The 19,676-nt window shown below is 36.8% G+C and overlaps 1 protein-coding gene across 1 annotated transcript in view; it reads right to left on the reverse strand.

The window, feature by feature from the left end:
* The window catches only part of ERGIC2 (ERGIC and golgi 2), a 42,851-nt gene extending 31,701 nt beyond the window's left edge, over nt 1-11,150 (reverse strand). Inside the window, 3 exon segments of the mRNA XM_017875606.1 lie at nt 265-373; nt 1,678-1,820; nt 11,031-11,150. Of these exon segments, the coding sequence (XP_017731095.1) occupies nt 265-373; nt 1,678-1,783 (215 nt within the window). The 5' untranslated portion in view covers nt 1,784-1,820; nt 11,031-11,150.
* Nucleotides 11,151-19,676: the final 8,526 nt, after the last annotated feature.

Raw genomic sequence — 19,676 nt, forward strand, 5'->3', positions numbered from 1 at the left:
CATATCTAAGGAAAAATATTCCCCTAACTTTCTGAAACAATGCATGCTAAATCAAAGAACCTCAGTTTTAGAATTCAACTACTATTTAAATGATTCTAAAAGGTTTCACTTAATGCATGCAATTAATGAGAATTTTTCAGGACGGTTTCTTCAGAACTAAAACAAACCAAATCTAGAAGGTTATACTTTTTCTTTTTTAAAAGGTATGCTCTTTTTAAAACAATTTGAATCTAAAGGTATTTCAAGAAGGAAAAAAATGATTACCTAGAAAAATCCTTGTCTACTTCGTATTCATACTTCATCCATGTATCTTGATATACTGAGAATTCCATTATGGTTAATAAAGCCATAGTTGTAAATGCTATTAGAGAAACTGGGAAATCCAACAACAAAAGAAAAACAGAATTAAAACAACAAAAAAAGCAAAGAACAGGAAACTAATTTAAGTGAGATTAAATTTTCAAAAGAAAAAGCCTAATAATGTAATTTCTATTTGAATGAATACTATAGAAGGTTTTATTCAAAATGTTTATTATATATTTTATCTAATACAGCACAAAAGTCAAGCTTTAATATACACAAATATGAACATAATCATTTGCACTACTAAGAAAGCATTTTATTTCTCCAATTTTACGGGCATCTCTCACTAAGTAGATTTGACAAAATTTGTATTTTCTTATATACAGCAGTGTCACTGATAGGATAAATGATGAAAGTAAGCATGCCTTATAGTACAAATTTGGAAACAGTTGCTTCGTTATTAAAAATGCATCCATGTCTATAAATATAAATTGTATATCAATGTATGTAAATTGGGCTACAAGCCCAATTCAAAACAAAAAGCCAGCCTAATTTCTCAGATCCTGAGAAATCACAACAATCTGTGTGCCAGAAACTCAAATAACATCTCTAAGTAGCTAACAAAACTCTCTTCTACTTTGCAATCTCCTAAATATATCACCTCATTTACAGAACTGAGTAAAAGATCTGACAAAAACAAAATATATTATATAGTACGGAAAAATACTTAAAATAGATTTTGCAAGAACTTGTACTATTTTCATTAACAAAACTTAATCACAAGTGGATCAGAAATAGTAAGCAACTTATTACCCATTTTACAAAATAAAATGTCAACCTAATTTGAAATACATTATTTTACTAGCTCTTCATGGGGAAAGAAATTATACTGAATATTGTTATAGTTACACATTTCTCTTATATATTTCATTATTTATTTTACTTAATGGATACTTTTATCTGTACCAAGCACTGGGTCTAAGCATTTTATGAAAACATTAATAGTACAGTAACCCCTAGGAGGTAAATACTAGATCATTTCTATTTCATAGAAGAAACTAAGACAGATAGTTTTGAATAACTTCCTCAAGGTCACATATTTAAGAAAGGGCATCAAAGCAGTAACAATGGTTTAATGTATTAATGTTTTAATAAACACTGCCAAAGGCACAGATGGCACTGAGTTGGAGGCTATAGAGAATATTAATAAGAATAAATGAGAGCCAATAGAGTGGCATGAAGACAGACAAGTTACGAAGTTACTACAGAATTCACTGACAAATTCTACCTCATGGCTACATTTCTATATGTTGTTGACTGGATCACTCAGAAGTTGTACTTACTACAGGACTTTTAATGTGAACTGATACTCACCTGTACCTCCACTGGCTGAAGTCTCTACATAGCTCTCAGGAACCTTCGGAAAGGCATCCAACTCTTTTACCAAACTTAAAGTTTTTTTCCGATTCAGTCGCCTCATCTTCAGGAAAACCTTCCTCTTCCTTCATATAGTCATGCTAAGGAATAAATAAATTAATGAATAAATGAATCCTTTAAAGAGAAAAAAGGTTTCTTTAAATTTAGGATAACTGACAAATGTCCTTACAACTACTTAGCATTCTCATCCCCCCCTTAAAAAAAACATAGTATTTATCCACACTACTCCTTTCCCCATTCATGCCCTGACAAAAACTACTAATAGAAGGCAATTTAAATACAAAAACATATTAAATAGCAAGAAAAAAGTGAAAAGTAATTAAACCACATTAATAATGTCTAAATACACAAATTAAGATAACGTTTTCTATTAAACAGAAAACTATATAAAAATAATACACTTCCAATAATGAATGACAGTGAAGTAAAATGGCCTGCTCATACATTACTAACAAGAATATAGGCCGGGCATGGTCGCTCATGCCTGTAATCACAGCACTTTGGGAGGCTGAGGCGGGTGGATTACCCGAGGTCAGGAGTTTGAGAGACCAGCCTGGCCAACATGGCAAAACCCTGTCTCTACTAAAAATACAAAAAATTAGCCAGGTGTGGTGGCACATGCCTGTAGTCCCAGCTACCTGGGAGGTTGAGGCAGGAGAATCGCTTGAAGGTGGAGGTTGCAGTAAGCCAAGATTGTGCCACTGCACTCCAGTCTGGGTTACAGAGTGAGACTCCATATCAAATAATAATAATACAAGAAGAAGAAGAAAATATTTACCACTCCTCTTCTAAGTAAATGCCCATTGAGGAACGTATCCTATGATAATAACCTGGGGTTTTAACCAAAATTTGATTATGAGGATATTTCTCACAGTGTTATTTTTAAATACTGAAGACAGAAACAAACCCATGGTATCCAATGTACAAATTAAGGTGAAGAAATGCATCTTCATGTAACCATTGAAAATCTTTTTTTTTTTTTGAGACAGGATCTTGCTCTGTCACCCAGGCTGGAGTGCAGTGGCGTGATCTCAGCTCACCACAACCTCAGCCTCCCTGGCTCAAGCAATCCTCCTTGCCTCAGCCTTCCAAATAGCTGGGACTATAGGCATGCACCTCCACCCCAGCAAATTTTGTATTTTTTGTAGAGACGGAGTTTCACCATGTTGCCCAGGCTGGTCTCAAACTCGTGGGCTGAAGTCTTCCACCTACCTCAGCCTCCCAAAAAAAGTGCTGGGATTACAGGCGTGAGCCATCACACCTGGCCTGAAATCTTTTATTAAAAAAAAAAAAATTAATGATATAAGAAAATAGTCATGATACAATACGAAAAGATTAGAAGGTCACATGGGCTCTAATTTTATGGGAGACAGGAAACGATATATAAGAAACAAAACTGAACATCTATACACAAAAATGTTAAAAGTAGATAATGAATTTTAATTGCCTTTACATATAACTTCAGATTTACCATGTTATCTATTTTATAATCAAAACATTATTTAAAATTGGCTGCTTGCTATTACCTTTTATCAGTATGTCATCTACATCTAAAATTGTTATAAAGCCAACCAAATAACTGAAATCTTAGATCTTTACATAATTTTATAACTGACTTATAAATAATACTATAGGTAATATTATAAAGAATTCCCAGTAATCAAGGCTTTATTAATAAAATCAACACATAATACAATAAATTATACAGTTGCAGAAGTCACTATAAGAGAAATAATGTCTCTGGAAGACAGCAGACAGACTTTGGATCTGACATCTAAAGGGTAGGATTAATATAAAAAGAATAGGCAAAAGAAAGAACATTCATAAAGAAAAAGAAGGGCCAGAGAATGAAAAACCGGCAGTAAACATGAATACTGTCTAAAGAACGAAGCTCTGACCAGGAGCTCTACTTATCAGTCCAGCAGGGAGCTACTACTCTGAAGTGGAGCTGAAAGCATTAATATGTTGATTTCCTCTGCCATTAAAGCCACCCAACTAAACTTCCCTTGCTGGTTCCACACTCCCAAAGCAGCCATCGAATTACGATTTTTTCTCATGCACTTAGCATTCTAAAGACAAAAACAGATGATGTAGAGAAAACAGATGACAGTTTCTGACCCCCATGTCAGTTATAAAACTGGTATTCCCACTGATAAATTAAGCTTCTGAATGTTTGCTATGTATATACCACTCTCATTAAGCTTGTTTAGCTGATAATCAAATTTATTTTCTGTACCTTTTTAGTAGTAATTGCACAAAACTGACCCTTTTCAATCTTTCAATTTCTACTTTTTCTGATTTGAGTAAAATATTAAATATCTGTATGTCTCTTCTCTTTAAAACAGAACTCTCCCTTAAAGTCAAGTCCAACTCCAACAATACATCTCTGGCAGCACACCTACAGCCAACTTAAAAGAATGAGTTGTCCCCATTCATCTACTGTGACTACTTCCTCACCCAACTCTCACCTCTTAACTAAATTTGCTCTGAGCAAGGTAATTAGCTACCTTAGTACTAACTGACAGACACTCCTCAGTCCTTATCTAACTACACCTCTGAGAAAATACACTGCTTATCACTTCTTTTACTTCTTGAAATATTCTCTTAAGTGATATCACATTCCTCATTTTCATTCTACCTGGAAGACCCTCTGGCTTACTTTGCAGATTCATCTTCCTCTCAAGATTCTGCACTAGGTCCCCCTCTTAACCTCCACACCTTCCCCAAATGATGGCCCATTCCTTCCATTTCAATCTGCATGTTGATTTCTCCCAAATCTTGACTCTCAGCCCAAATCTCTCTGCAGGTATGTATAACCCCCTGCCTTCTGTTACCTTTTCATTTGGACATTCCAAACACAATTCAGACTCAACAAGTCCAAAAATGAATACTTCACCCTGTCAAAATTATTCCTCCTGTATCTCCTATCTTAGTGATAACACCATAAGCCCAACTACACAAGCCAGAAACATGGATTACAGCCTTAGACTTAAGCTATTTCTAAATTTCTCTTAAATCTGCCTGTCTTCTCTTCTTCAGGCCCACTAAGAAATTCCTTATGTCCAAGTACATTCCTAGTCCCAACTGCCACAATCTATCACTACATTGCTTCAACAACCTCTAATCTTCAACCTTCCAATTCTCTCTCTATACTATAATAATAATAATCTTTTTAATACATAAATCTGATCATATAATATTTCTCTTCAAATCTTTGTAAAACTTCCCTTCCCACTACACTTAAGAGCTTGGATTCTATCCTAACATGTTTTACAGAGCCCTTCAAACACCAGGTCCTGCTAACCTCTCTTCAAATCCAATCCCTCACAGTCTACGTTCCAACCATACTAAATCACTATCAATTCCTTAAATATGCTATTCTCTCTGCCAGAAATATTTTTTCTTCCCCCTACCCCATCTCTACATTTGACTAACTCCTACTTACTCTTCAAGGCCCAGTCTACTCATTTCTACCTTGAGCAAGCAGGGGGACAAAAACACTTTGCATGGTCTTCAAAGTCTATCTGTTTCTAGAACATTGTACCTTTATCACACTATTTCTAATTGCTTCTTTTTTTGTTCCCTCCACTGGATTGTTAGAGCAGGAACCATGTCTAACTTGATCTTTGTATCTCTAATGCCTAGCAAACAGGTATTCAACATTTATGAGAAAAGGAAGGAAGGAAAATTTCCCAGAAACACCACAGAAGCACATCTTTCAAATCACAGCAGTATGTCATACTTAGGTAAGCAAATATATAAAAATAAAAATAAGATCCACAAGAAGGATTTTTCTGTTGTCCTCTGTCCCAGGACCTAGAACAGTGGCCATCACATAGTCAGTATAACACTGTTAAGCAAATGAATAAAACAGTGAATTATATTTCTAAAAGTTTCTATAACGCTATATTTGTATAATGAGCTTTCTAAATGCTCTTTTAATTTATATATAAGGATGAAGATATGGCAAGCAGCTAGTTTTACTAATCTCCTAAGAATACATACAACCTATTCAACACTCCTCCCTTGAAAGTCTAGCTGGAATATATTATGTGGCTCCCTACACATCTCTAGCTTCCTTCATCCCTATTTTCCAGTGGGTATCACTCTAGAATGGGGCACCCTGACCCTCAGCTACTCCACCAGTCCCATTCCTGAAAGCTCAGCACTAACCCACCTCCAAGAAATTCATTCCATTTTGAATACTTGCCAGCCTACTGTAAAAGTCACTGTCTGGCATAAACAAGGTATCCAATAACTTGTAGCTTTTCTAAAAGAACTTGCTCTATCTGCTTGCTTTATAAAACCTGACTTTCTATTGGTGGCAGTTCCATTCCAATCCTTAGTCATTTCTGAGACTCACAGATTACAGAAGTGTCATGTTTTACCATATTTCTCAACCGTTGCTCATGTTTTGTGCTATGTATTATTTGAAGCTCTTTAGACATTAATTCATTTAATCTTGTAAATGATTCCATGAAGCAGATATTATTTTTAATCCCACTTTTTGATGAGGGAATGAGGCACAGAACTGTCAAATAATTTTCCCAGGTTACATAGCAGGTGGTAGAACTTGAAACTATGCTCCAAAACACAGTGCACACTGACTAACTTCCGTACTTGTTGCTATATTCCATTAACGTCTGAATATATTCATAATTTCCTTAATGACTTCGGCACCCAGTTCATTCAATATGATTCTCCCCCATTCCATTATCATCCTTTGGAATTCATGCTCCGATGGCATTCATCCCATAGCATTCATTCACAATAAAACCTTTTTACCATGTAAGCTTCAGAGCGCTTCTACTCTTGTGACCTCCATCTTAATTCTATGGAAAGCCACCCACCAGCAAGGTCAACCCTTAAAACTGTTCCACCTCTAAAATCCAAAACACACTGACTTCCCTCAGTAGGAACTATCCTTTAAACTCTGTCCTAAGATAAATCTGCCCTTCATTTTCACTGGTGTTCTCAAATCCTTTACATTCTACCAGATACCCAATTTCATTGCTTCCATTCCCACTCTATTTGCCTCTCTACTCAGTGTGGTAAGCCATTTTCAAAAATGTGTTTGGAAATACCTCAGATCATCAATGCTTGCCAGAAGTCATTGCTGTTCTGTGACAAAATTTTCTAGTCACAGACAATGTAGAAAAGAACTTTTAAAGCTAAATTTATTCAATTTTAAAATGGGTCCTTTATTCTGAAATTATTTTCTTCCTTTTGTGTCAAAACAGCCTTTCCTTTATGAAATGATAAAACAGATATAACAGAGGTTGTTTAGTTTTGGATGTCTTTATTCAGCAAAATTAAAAAATGTGATTCTAGATCAGATTCCTTTGACCGCTGGTTGGTGCCGCTATTCACACCTTGACAATCTCCAGTATTATGTCTCTTTTCTTTGATGTCTCTCCTTAAACTGCCTTGAATATTAAAAAACAAAACAAACATAAATAAACTCCAGAAAGTCACTGAAAACAGCTGGAGCTAAGACAAGACAGTCGTCCCTCAGTATCCATGGGGTATTGGTTCCAGGACCTCCCTTGGATATCAAAATTCTCAGATGCTCAAGTCCCTGACATAAAATAGTGTAGTTTTTGCATATAACCTATGCACATTCTGTTGTACACTTTAAATCATCTTTAGACTACTTATAAAACCTAATATAATGTAAATGCTATGTAAACCGTTGTACTGTTTAGGAAATAATGAAAAGAAAGAAGTCTGTAAGTATTCAGTACAGACACAATACTTGTTCAGTAGGCATGCAATTTTTCTTTTTTGAATATTTTCAATCTGCAACTGGTTGAGTCCACAGATGCAGAATACACAGATATGGAGGGGTGACTGCATTTTGAAAAACTTCATAAGACAAAAGAGATTACCTTTCACGTTGGAACACAGACATTATCAACACTCAGTGTAAGTAAAGTCACAGAGTCTATACTTCATCATTGTATCCATCTGAATATAATGAGACTATCAGATGTTTTACCAAAATTAAAATACAGAATTCATGAACTTTTTAGAGTCTCCCAATTAAGTTTAATCACTTCTCCAAAGAAAATGAAGACAAAAGTTGTTTCCTGCTACCCAAGTTTTGAGTTAACTTCTATTTTAATATATATTTGGCAATATGAGAAAAATTTAATTGGTTAATACATATGGCGAAGGTGTGGTCTGAACTGTGTTAACTCACATCTTGATATGCTGAACAAGGTATGTTGAAGTCTCAACCTCTGGTATCTATGAATGGGCCTTATTTGGAAATATTTGGGTCTTTCAGATATAACTAATTAAGATGAGATCATACTGCATCAGGGTGCTCCAAAATCTGATGACTGGTGTTCTTTTAAGAAGGCCATGTGAAGACACACAGAAACACAAGGGAAAATGCCATGTGAAGACAAAGGCAGAGACTACAGTGATGTGTCTACAAACCCAGGCACAGCAAGGACTGCCTAGAAGCCAGGAAGAGTCAAAGAAGGATTCTTTCCTAGAGTCTTCAAGTCTTGCTGACACCTTGATTTCAGACTTCTAGCCTCCAGAAATGTGAGAGAATAAATGTCTTTTGTTTAAGCCTCCCAGTTTATGGTAAGTTGTTACAGCAGCCCCAGGAAACTAATACAGGCCTTATAATTCAGGCCATCGCTGAATTTCAGAAATAAAAGGTAAAACTAAAACCTATCTGTAATTTTAAATTACTTGATTATATTGCATTAGAATACTTTACAATAAAAAACATTTTATAAGATAGGTTAGCTTTGCTTTACAAATACTAGATAGCAACCCCCCACCCCCCTCAATTGTACTTACTTTTACCTTAAAATTTGGACCTTTTACAACAGAGTTAAACGTTATATTTGTTTACTGCAACATAATTCAAATAAATCTAATGACATTCTAAGTGACAAAAAGGTTTACTTGGAAGCCAAGGAAGACAGTATAAATGTGAGTTTATAATCAGAAAACCCTGATTACCTAGGCACTTACTAGTTGTGTGACAAGTGTGGAAAGATCCTCAACTTCTCAGAATCCTCTCTCTGTAATTTTGTTTTAAAAGATGGGGAGCAGGACATAATGGCTACCTCACAGTGGTTAATCAAGATAAAAATGAGGTATGTAATATCTATTTCTAATTCTCTGAAAAAAAGCAAAGATTTGTAGGATATTTGAGATTTAGTTGTTAAACTCTTTGAGGAAAGTGGGAGAGTTATCTGAGATTAGTTGATAATCTCCTAAAGTTAGGATGGCATGAACTGACAGACTAAAAGTTAAGACATACTATAGAGTGATAATAGAATAATCTCAAAAGTGCCTAGAAGCAATGTGAAGCAAGGACAAATATGATCCTCCTCAAAGAACAACTAGACTATAGTAGCTCTCAATAAAAGTATAGAAAATTAAAGTTAAAAAGTGTTAAGGAAAAGGTCAGGGACACATGAAATATATTTACAACAGAATGAATGTTCTCAAAAGCAAAGAGTATGGGGTTAACAAGGCACTCAGAGGGTAGATCTGAGCCACACTACGATGTGACTACACAGAGCAGTAGAAAGGAAGAACTTATGCTCTAGTTATTAAAAGAGGATAATAATTTAAGAAAACAAGCAACTGGATGATGGGAGTTTAAGGACACATTAACCACACCAATCAGAGTGTTTAATCAATCTGGGGTTCAGAAAGATATTATTTTAAACAGTATCTTCTTCAGTCTACATTTTGACTAAGCAACAAGGCAACATTTGTAACTACAGATGTTAGAAAATGAAAATAAAAAATAACAAGAGCTAACATGCATAGAGTGCTTACTGTGTGCCAGGTATTGTTCTAAATGCTTCGTATGTTTCAACACATTTAATCTTCACAACCTTCCTATAAGCTAGGTATTATTATTTCATTTGGCTGATGAGGGAACAAAGGACAGAGAGATTAAATAATTTGACCACTGTGACATTAAGAGGCAGAATTATAATAAATATTGGGAAACTTGTTAAATAGGATTTTTAGTAGGCATTGACTGCCTAAAAGTAACTTCTAGTAAAGAAAAAAAAACCAGCCATTTCTTTCACTTAAATCATCAACCCCCAAAGAACGGAAATGTGTGGGTTGTTGTTGTTGTTTCCCCAACTGTTGTTGTTCCAGAACAGGCCTGATTTCCTTCGAGAGATCTTTCAAACCTGATATATTTTTATGATTTGTACCAGGAAGCCATTATAACACGCAACTGTATACTAAAGTTCACTATTATTAAAAAAAAAAAAAAAAAAAATCCTCCTCTCTCTATCCATCCCTGCACCGCCAACCCCCACCCTCCCAAAAAAACAGAATTTTTTTCCTCATGTTTTCCACTAGAACTGGCATAATTACAACAACTTAAAGATATCAACAAACAAATTAGGTAAATAACCATAAGTCTTTTTTCATTCTTTATAATTGCGGTATACTACAATCCAATGTATCAGGCTAGGCAATTAACTGAAATACTGAATTACAACTTCAAATGAATAAATCCTGTTTTTAACTGTAACTTTCATTGCTTCTGAAAACCAGTCTGGCAACATTTTAACAGCTATTATGTCACTTCGTCTTCAAGTCTCGGGTGCACTAAAATATAAAAGTTATTTAAACGTGTTTTCTCAAACAACGACCTGTCAACTCTATATACTACCGATAACCAAGGCTATTCACCACGAGTTGACACGTTGCCTTCGGAGGGTTTTCTGCGTCGAGGAAAAGTAGTGACAGTCGTACCTGTCTCTCAGCATCTCGCCCTCTCCTGCTCCTTTCTCATTTTCCGGGGCACTGTGCGAAACTCCTTTCAGGAGAGGCCAAGACTCTTAAAAATGAGACAGAGGGCAACGTGCTGCCACGAATGTGGTATTTGTCTGAATGGGGGTAGGGAGTCTGACATCTGGGAGGACTGGGACTCGACCGACTGGGATCCTACCCGCCTGCGAACACCTGGGAACCGCGCAGTGTGAGAAGCAAAAGGTCAGAACCAGGGGCTATCGAGGAAGCACCTGAACTCCTTCGAGTTGCAAGATACCACACGAGCACCCGGTCCTGGCAAAAGGAAGCTCCCAGTAGCATCTTTGCCTAGGGTCCTGCCAGTAACGCCCCCGGGGGAGGTGGAGCGGCTTCTCCGTCCGACCCGCTCTCCAGAGACCAATGAAGACTGGAAGCCAAGCCCATGACAGGCTCCCTGTTCCCTCAACTGCATTTATGCCCTAAGCAGCCCTGGAACAAGCCAGGGAACAGCATCCAGCGGGGTTTCAGTATTTTACCTTGTGTTAAGGTCCCAGCCTACCGCCATGTTTCACAGAAGCCCGGGTCGCCGGGGCTCCCGCGTACCCGGAAATATCGCGAGAACAAAAGCGACTATCACGGCTGAAAACGTCAGAAGAGAGACAATGTAGAGTTCTCGCGATATTCTCTTTGCTTACGAAGCGCTTAGGGAATGAAGAGGCGTGGTTGAGATGAAAGGGGCGTGCCTACACGGAAATGAGGTTGCCACTTGTCTTAGGTGTAATCGCGCTGCCAGTTCGGTTCTGTTTCTATGGCAAGGGAGGGGTTACTTTCCTGCTGACACTTTGAGACTGCAGAACGAATCTCAGCTCCTCACACCGTATTTCATTACTAATAAGAGCCTTGGGCGCAGAAATTATCCCTAACAATCCTAATGCATATCACCCTGCAATTGTTTTGTGCCGTCTTTCAGTTTTTGTGTCCTCATTTTCCCCTGACAAGAACATTTGAACTTCCTTTTCCGCCATAGGTAACGCTTTTATTATTTGATCTGCGTTTTATTGTCTTCCAGGCTTTAATATCTCATAAGAAAGTACATTTGTCTTCCTCATCTCCCTTCGCCAACACCAACTATGCCTTCAAATATTTAAGAAAGAAAATTAATACCTCATCTTTTCCTATCACTTCATAGAACAGGAGTTAATAGAGGGGACTTTGGAAAGAAAAGTTAAATGTGAACTCCTGGAGAGTAAACCCATTCTAGGTTCATTTTCACCCATCTGTTACCAGATTTTATAATCAAACATTGAGATTTAAATGTTCTGATTCATTGACCTAGAAGTCTAACAAAGGCATAATTATGACAAATGCTTATAATTACTGTTTAAAGGCTTTAACTGCTGTTTAAAAAAATCTGCGTATCCTCACAACACTCTTAAAAGGTAATATCAGTATTTGCCTGTTTTATAAATACGGAATTTGAGTCAAGGGGTAGTGAAGTGATGTACCCCAATTCAGACCGCTGGGAGACTCAGGGAAATCTTGATCACAATACTAAACTGTGCTTCAAAGGAAAAAAATCACATTGTTTTATGTAGTGAATTAACCTTTACTGAAATATTAAATTTCACTAAATTGAATATCCCCCAAAATAAGGGCTGATGAAAAGTTTCCAATGAATCAATATTATTTTCAGACTTTCAGAGTTAGTCTAATTAAATCAACTTAAAGTTCTCACTTTCTTGACATGCTTAAGAAGTATAGTGTAGTGGGTAAAATGATAAACGCTGGAGACAGGACTTCCTGGGTTAAAATTCCAGATCAGCAACTTACTAGCATGTAACCTTGGCCACATTATTTCATCTCTTTGTGTCTCCATTTGCTCGTCTGTAAAATGGGCATGATAATATCTCAGAGTTGTTATGAGGATTAAGTAAATTAATATACATCTAAAATGCTTTTTTTTTTTTTTTTTTTTTTTTAATTTTTGCCATAAAGGCATCAGCAACTCTTCCTTCTTTGTGAGTATGGGCTCTTGCTTGGATGGAGGCTGGCTGTTGTTCACTTAGTTACACCTGATCCCTCGTCTCCAGGATAACCTACTTTCAGGGTCACAACTATACCATGAGAGCTGGATTTCCCGGTGTAGCAAAACTGACTAATTTGATCCTTCTTCTTTAGAAAACAACTCACCATTTTCTAATCTACCCAGTGAAGAGTAAACTTAATTTCCCCTGAAGATTGAAACCTGATTAACTTTAAAAAGAAATGGATCCTTAATCTTGTGTTATCAGTGGCGCTACATCTGGAAATCAATTTGCTTTAAAAAGTCCATTATGTATTACCTGCAGAAGATAGGTTTTAAACTGAGATTAAGAATTGTTCCATAACAACCTGTATTTAGTAAAGATGATCAAAAGGTGTTTTTGTGCCATTTTTTTCTTTCTGTAGCATGAGTAAAAGTTTCAGCGAGTGAGCAGCAAAATTTAGATAAACTAATAAATGAATAATTTTGACAATAGAATGCCCATAAGCACCTCAAAGTCAGTACATCCCAAATACATTTTTCGTTGTTGTCTTTTTTTTTTTTTTAGACAGAGTCTCACTCAGTTGCCCAGGCTGGAGTACAGTGGCACAATCTCGACTCACTGCAACCTCCACCTCAAGCGATTCTGGTGCCTCAGCCTCCTGAGTAACTGGGACTACTGGCATGAGCCACCACACCTGGTTAATGGTGTGTGTGTGTGTGTGTGTGTGTGTGTGTCTGTATTTTCAGTAGAGATGGGGTTTCACCATGTTGCCCAGGCTAGTCTGGAACTCGTGGCCTCAAGTGATCCATCCCCACCATGGCCTCCTGAAGTCCTGGGATTATAGGTGTGAGCCACCATGCCCGGTATCCAAGTGGATTTCATAATTTATCCCCAAATCTATTTCTTCTCCTCTATGCCTAGAAAAGTCAATGGCACCATTAACCTCAAACTTAACCAGGTTAGAATCTTCTGTGTCTTCTCCTCCTTTTCTCTAGCTGCCAATCCCAGTGACCCATCAGTTTTATTCATGAGACCATTCCCAATCTCATGCTATACACCAGGCCTTTATTATCACTTGCTTCAACCACAGGTGATCATCAATGATACAATCTGATTTAAAATTTACATTTTCAAACATTGTAGTTTACTCTTTCAAATCATTTTTATTTTTCATATGCCAAGTTGGGACTTAAAAGTCTTTTTTTTTTTCTTTTTTTTTTTTTTAGACAGAGTCTCACTCTATCCCTCAGGCTGGAGTGCAGTGGCACAATCTCGGTTCGCTGCCACCTTCACCTTCACCTCCTGGGTTCAAGCGATTCTCCTGCCTCAGCCTCCCGAGTAGCTGGGAGTACAGGCATCCACCACCATGCCAGGCTAAATGTTGTACTTTTAGTAGAGGCGGGGTTTCACCATGTTGTCCAGGCTGGTCTCAAACTCCTGACCTCAAATAATCCACCCACCTCAGCCTCCCATGGTGTTGGGATTACAGGAGTGAGCCATGGCGGCTGGACTTAAAAGTCTTAAATCACTTTTTGACGTGACAAGTTTAGGTTTCATAATCAGCTGATGGATAAATACTTTCAGTCCATGCACAGTCTGTGCCATCTGATACCTCCGTTTCAGCAAAGCAATCACTTCTATCTATAAAGCATTGTTTGTGCAATATTTTAATATGATTAATAGGCTCAAATGAACCACAGATCTGTCAACTGAACTTGCAGTCTGCCCACTCTTGCAACAAATATTCACTGAGCACCTTTAATATGACAAATGATGTGCTAAGTACCAAGTATTTTGTCATAGTGACAAAGCAGACACTCTTACCCTCATGAAATTTGTACTACATTGTGGGTAAAAGGGGATCCAATAAATAACCTCCCCAAAAATATATGACTATGGCTGGTGTTATCTTGATAGGTGTTAGTACATAGTCTTAATAATTATTAATAATATATTACTATATGTATTTAACGTACTGTAGCCCCAATATCTTTCAGTGCAAAAATACTCAGCTGAAATACGTTTTTCATTCCAAAGAGTTATTTATATTGATTACAACATTCTAATCTGGTGTTTTACTTTCCATTTCCAAATATTCTTTCATCAATATTATCTCTTCTTCTTGGCATCGTAAATATATTTATTTCATCTATTTATTAATATTTTCTATAATCTATATTTTAAGTAATTTCAGTTCCTTTTATATTTCTTTAACCTTTTAAATGCATAATTAATTGCATGCTAAAAGTGGGTGAGGTTTTAAAAATAAGTGCCTAAGACATAATATAAATACTTTATTGTTCTCTATTACATTAAAAAGTGGTAACCTATTTAATTCACATGCTGTGGTCAAATTTTAATATCAATAATATGACACAAATAAATACTCAGAAATGCTGACAAATCTTATCATCTGTGAAACAAATGTTTTCAAGGGTCATGAAGATAGCATACTTGTCTCATCCAAATACTTTCAAATTCATACTTCTTTAAAATGTTGTGCTGGACTCTGGAGACACAAATGTGGCCTTCCAGAGTGACAGGCCTTATAGCAATCCTTGTAACAATTACTACTTTATTTTTACCTGTTAATATTTATATATTAATAAACCCAACTGAACCTAGGAAAATATCTAAGACAAGTACATTTGAGTATGTGTGTGCCTTCATGTATGTGACTTTTATGTATATGATGAACTGTCTTAATTATAAAGAAAAGGAAAAAAAACATGATGCTATGAGAAAAAAATGAACATTCAACTGAGCAGAGCAGAAGATATTTTTATATTTCCTGATATAAAATCTAACTTCAGTGTTGAACTAAAAAAGTGAAATAATTTCCATCCCAGATATGTGATATGTCTCAAAAGCAATTTTTATATCTTGTAAAAAATACACAAGCAGTTAAATAGCATAAATAATAGGCCCTCAGAGGTCAAAAGTTTTGACTAAAAATTATGAATAAATATATACTGTACTGTTACTATTTACAGGACCTAACTTGACACATATTCTTTTTTTCTAAAGTTGCTTTTTGAAGCAAAAGATAAATATTGAGACAGCAATCATGAAGTTCCCCCGTGTCTGTCTGGGTCTTGAAGGGAAAGAAGCTAGTGAGAGACAGACACTCCCCCTTGCCTTTCATACACATTTTCATTAACTAGGCTTTGGGAGAGCAGATTTGGTCAGAAACTGATTTTTCTCTAATGGAGGGTAGTTAGGTTGGGGGAACCCCATTAAAGATCTCAGTCCTTTACACAGATTGGGGCTTCAGCTTTGGTATCACGTTTGTCTTACAATTTTGGTGATACTCTGTAACACATGTGATCCACCTTCTCCCTCTCATAACAGTAGGCGAGGACAGCTGAGCCTTCATCAGGAGAAACCATTAACATGCCTATCATGAGCCAAATCCGTGCTCAAGTTACACATAGGAAACCATTAGAATCTTCCATTCTGGGGTAAGATATGGAAAAATATGAGGCTAGGAAATTAGTACCTTTTCTACATTTTCTTTTGTCTATATGCTAAGCAAGTAGGCTTAATTCCATTGAACTGTGATTTGTTTGGGAAGAATTAAAAAGATGTAAAGTTTAAAATGTGCCAGTGCTAGCAAAGGCCATAAATAACATTGTGGCTTCTGCTTGCCTTCCCCTGGGTCATCGCTTGGGGAAATCCAGCTGTTCTAGCATAAGCACACTTAAGATGTCCAATGGAGAGGCCCACATGGCAATGCATCTTTTTGCTTCAAGCATTCCTGATGCAAAATATAAAGTCACTCAGATTCCTGCCCCATAAGATGAGATTTCTTTTCCTCTGGAAATTTGTACAATTTTGTCCCTGGTGTTCTTAAGTTTTACAATGTCTCTGACATGGGTCTGTCTTCATTGTTGTGCTGGGCATCAAATGGCTCCTTGGTATAGCAACTCATGTCCTTTGGTTCTAGGAAATTGTCCTCATTTGTTTTCTTGATACTTTTCTCCCCTCCACTTTCTAGGCCTATCTCATAATTGAAACTGCTACTATTGTTATACAATGTTAACTGGAAGAAATGGAAAAAGGACAGCAGTGAAATAATTATCCTTTTTGCTTTATACAACTATGATATTGTTTTTAATTAACACTGTTTCTTCTTTTGTTTCTAGAATAGATGACAAAAGTAAAATTAAAAGCAAGGTATGGCCAGGCACGGTGGCTCATGCCTGTAATCCCAGCAGGCATGAGCCACCAGCTTGGGAGGCTGAGGCGGGCGGATCACCTGAGGTCAGGAGTTCAAGACCAGCCTGGTCAACATGGCGAAATCCCATCTCTATTAAAAATACAAAAATCAGCTGGGCATGGTGGTAGGTGCCTATGATCCCAGCTACTCGGGAGGCTGAGGCAGGAGAATTGCTTGAACCCAGGAGGTGGAGATTGCAGTGAGCCGAGATGGCACCATTGTACTCCAGCCTGGGCAAGAAGAGTGAAACTCCACTTCAAATTAAAAAAAAAAAAAAAAAGAACGGTAAAATAATTAAGAATGTGGTAGAGGCTTCCGGTTGCCTATATAAAAACTCTCCTCTTTTTTTTTTTAACACCAGAATCCTAGACATTAAACCCAAATGAAGAACTTGGGATTCCCACACTTGGCAAAGCCATTTGTCCCCTTTTCTCCTTGAACTTCCTCTTCTCCCTGCTTGGCATATGATGTGATGACTTGAGTCCAGTAGCAATTTTATGATTTGAGAATTGAACTCATACATTGAAGATGGTGGAGGAGAAAGACAAAAAAAAAGCCTTACGCCTTCGGGATACGGTAGAACTGTCCACCAGCCCTAAATTTCCAGCAGCTGCACTTAGTTTAGGTAAGAGAATTACCTCCTAAATCCTTCAAGCTATTGTAGTCAGTTAAAGAGTTAACCAGCCATCAGCAGCCAGTTCTTAATGGAGTCAAGGAAATTTGTACTTTTTTTAAGCTCTCTGAAAACAGAATCTCCTCGTTACATACACATCTTATTTTTACCTCCGTACATTTTCATTCACATGTTTAAGTGTGTGAATGAAGCCAACCCAGTTACATTCTTTCCATGCTTCTAGTCCTGTCTCCCCAGTCAAAACTCCATACTTTGTTTCCTGTGTCATCCTCTGAGAACTTTTATCAGCAGTGTGGTATAGTGACTAACATCATCAGTAAAACAAACCTATGTGCCAACTCTCCTCTGAAACCAGTTGTTTGATATCAACAAGTCACTCAACTTCTCTAAGCTTCCATCTCCTCATCGGTAAAATAGGAATGATAATGACTTTCTCATACAATTGTGCTTGGAATTAATATTTGTAAAGTAGTTGGCACATTGAAAGCTATGGGATAACCAAATGGAAGATCCTCACTCCCCAATTAAATCCTTAATTGGAATTATGAAAACAATTATTTTGTAAAAACTGGAGACATAAGAAAGAATTGAAAATACTATATGCTTGTATAGCAAAGCTTAATATATTAAAATAAGTCTTTCTCCAAGTAACATAAGATGGACACAGGCTCTGCTTCCCACACAGGTTTATTGCCAGGTTTTGACTACCTTCAAATATTATAATCTAATCTGAAGTTACCCATGTTAATAAAAACTTCTGTTAGAGTGAAACTAAGTAAAAATTCTGTACCTATTCCTTTAAAACCCTTTACTGATTAATAAATTTCATACCTATAAGAGTCCCCCATTGTAAGTCTATAATTCAATGATTTTTTAGTAAATTTATAGTTATACAATCACCATAATTCAAATTTAGAACATTTCCATCACCCCCATTTTATTTCCTGCTCTCACTGAAGCCCTAAGTAATTACTGCTCTGCTTTCTTTGTAAATTTCTCTTTTTATACATTTAAGTGGAATCAATATTTGTAGCCTTCTTTCACTTGACATAATTTTGTGGCACACTTATATTTTGTAAAGATTTTTTAACTTTTTTTTTTTTAATTGAGACAGAGTCTCTACTCTGTTGCCCAGGCTGGAGTACAGTGGCATGATCTTGGCTCACTGCAACCTCTGCCTCCCAGGTTCAAGCCACTCTCCTGCCTCAACATCCCGAGTAGGTGGGAGTACAGGCACCTACCACCACTCCAGGCTAATTTTTGATTTTTAGTAGAGAGGGGGTTTCACCATGTTAGCCAGGCTGGTCTCAAACTCCTGACCTCAAGTGATCCACCCACGTCAGCCTCCCAAAGTGCTGGGATTATAAGCATGAGCTACCATGCCCAGCCTTAACCATTTTTTTTGTTCAGAAAAATTTTAAAGGACTCAAATGGGAGGAAGAGCCTCTTTAAAAGCTTCATTTTAGGAAAACACATAAGATAATAGATACAATTTATTGGAAGTTTCCTAGGTGCCAACTATCATTTATGAGATTTAAATGTAGAAACTCCTTTACCTTCAGAATATCCCTATGAGTAGATTTATTACCTCCACTTTATAGAGGAAGAAACAGAAGTACAATGAGGCTAATTTCTCCCAAAGTTATAACACTACTTAATGGTGGAACTGGGTCTGAACCCAAGAACTCTGACTTCAGAACCAACACTCATAATCCCTATGTCCAAAGGTTATTTACAGTATATTCAAAATATTTGAATGAGATTAGTTTTAATGAATAAATGAGCTAAATGGAAAGGTCAAGTAATATCTCACTCCTAGAAGATATACAAACACATTTAAAACCCTTTTCTCATACAAGAGAGTAGACAGTAGAAAGTGTAACTGCTAACGTTAACAACTAGGCTCATTGTTACAAATGACATCAGTAACCACAAGTCACAGTGACACTTTGGGTTTTCTAGGCATAGGGAACTGCAAAAGAATGTAAGGGTTTAATCCTCTGACCATGTGAGGAACTTCTAAATACCTGGACAAGAGGAGAACAGATTCCAACCTGAGGAGCTAGTGTTGTTAAAAGGGGTTTTAAGTATTTCATATTGTGTAGGATTTTATATATGCAGAAGTATATGTAAATTACAGAACAAGATAATAAATATCTGTGAGACCACCATCCAGCATAACTAGAAATGGGTAACATTGCAATGGCTCCTGTGTGACTCTTCCAGCCTATTCCACTACCTCCCCACAGCTGTGGTGAGATAGCATTGCCTTGCCTTTTTAAGCCTAAACAAACGATTTAAT

The sequence above is a fragment of the Rhinopithecus bieti genome, unplaced genomic scaffold (genome assembly GCF_001698545.2).
Source record: "Rhinopithecus bieti isolate Rb0 unplaced genomic scaffold, ASM169854v2 scaffold_7884, whole genome shotgun sequence".
Lineage (NCBI taxonomy): Eukaryota > Metazoa > Chordata > Mammalia > Primates > Cercopithecidae > Rhinopithecus > Rhinopithecus bieti.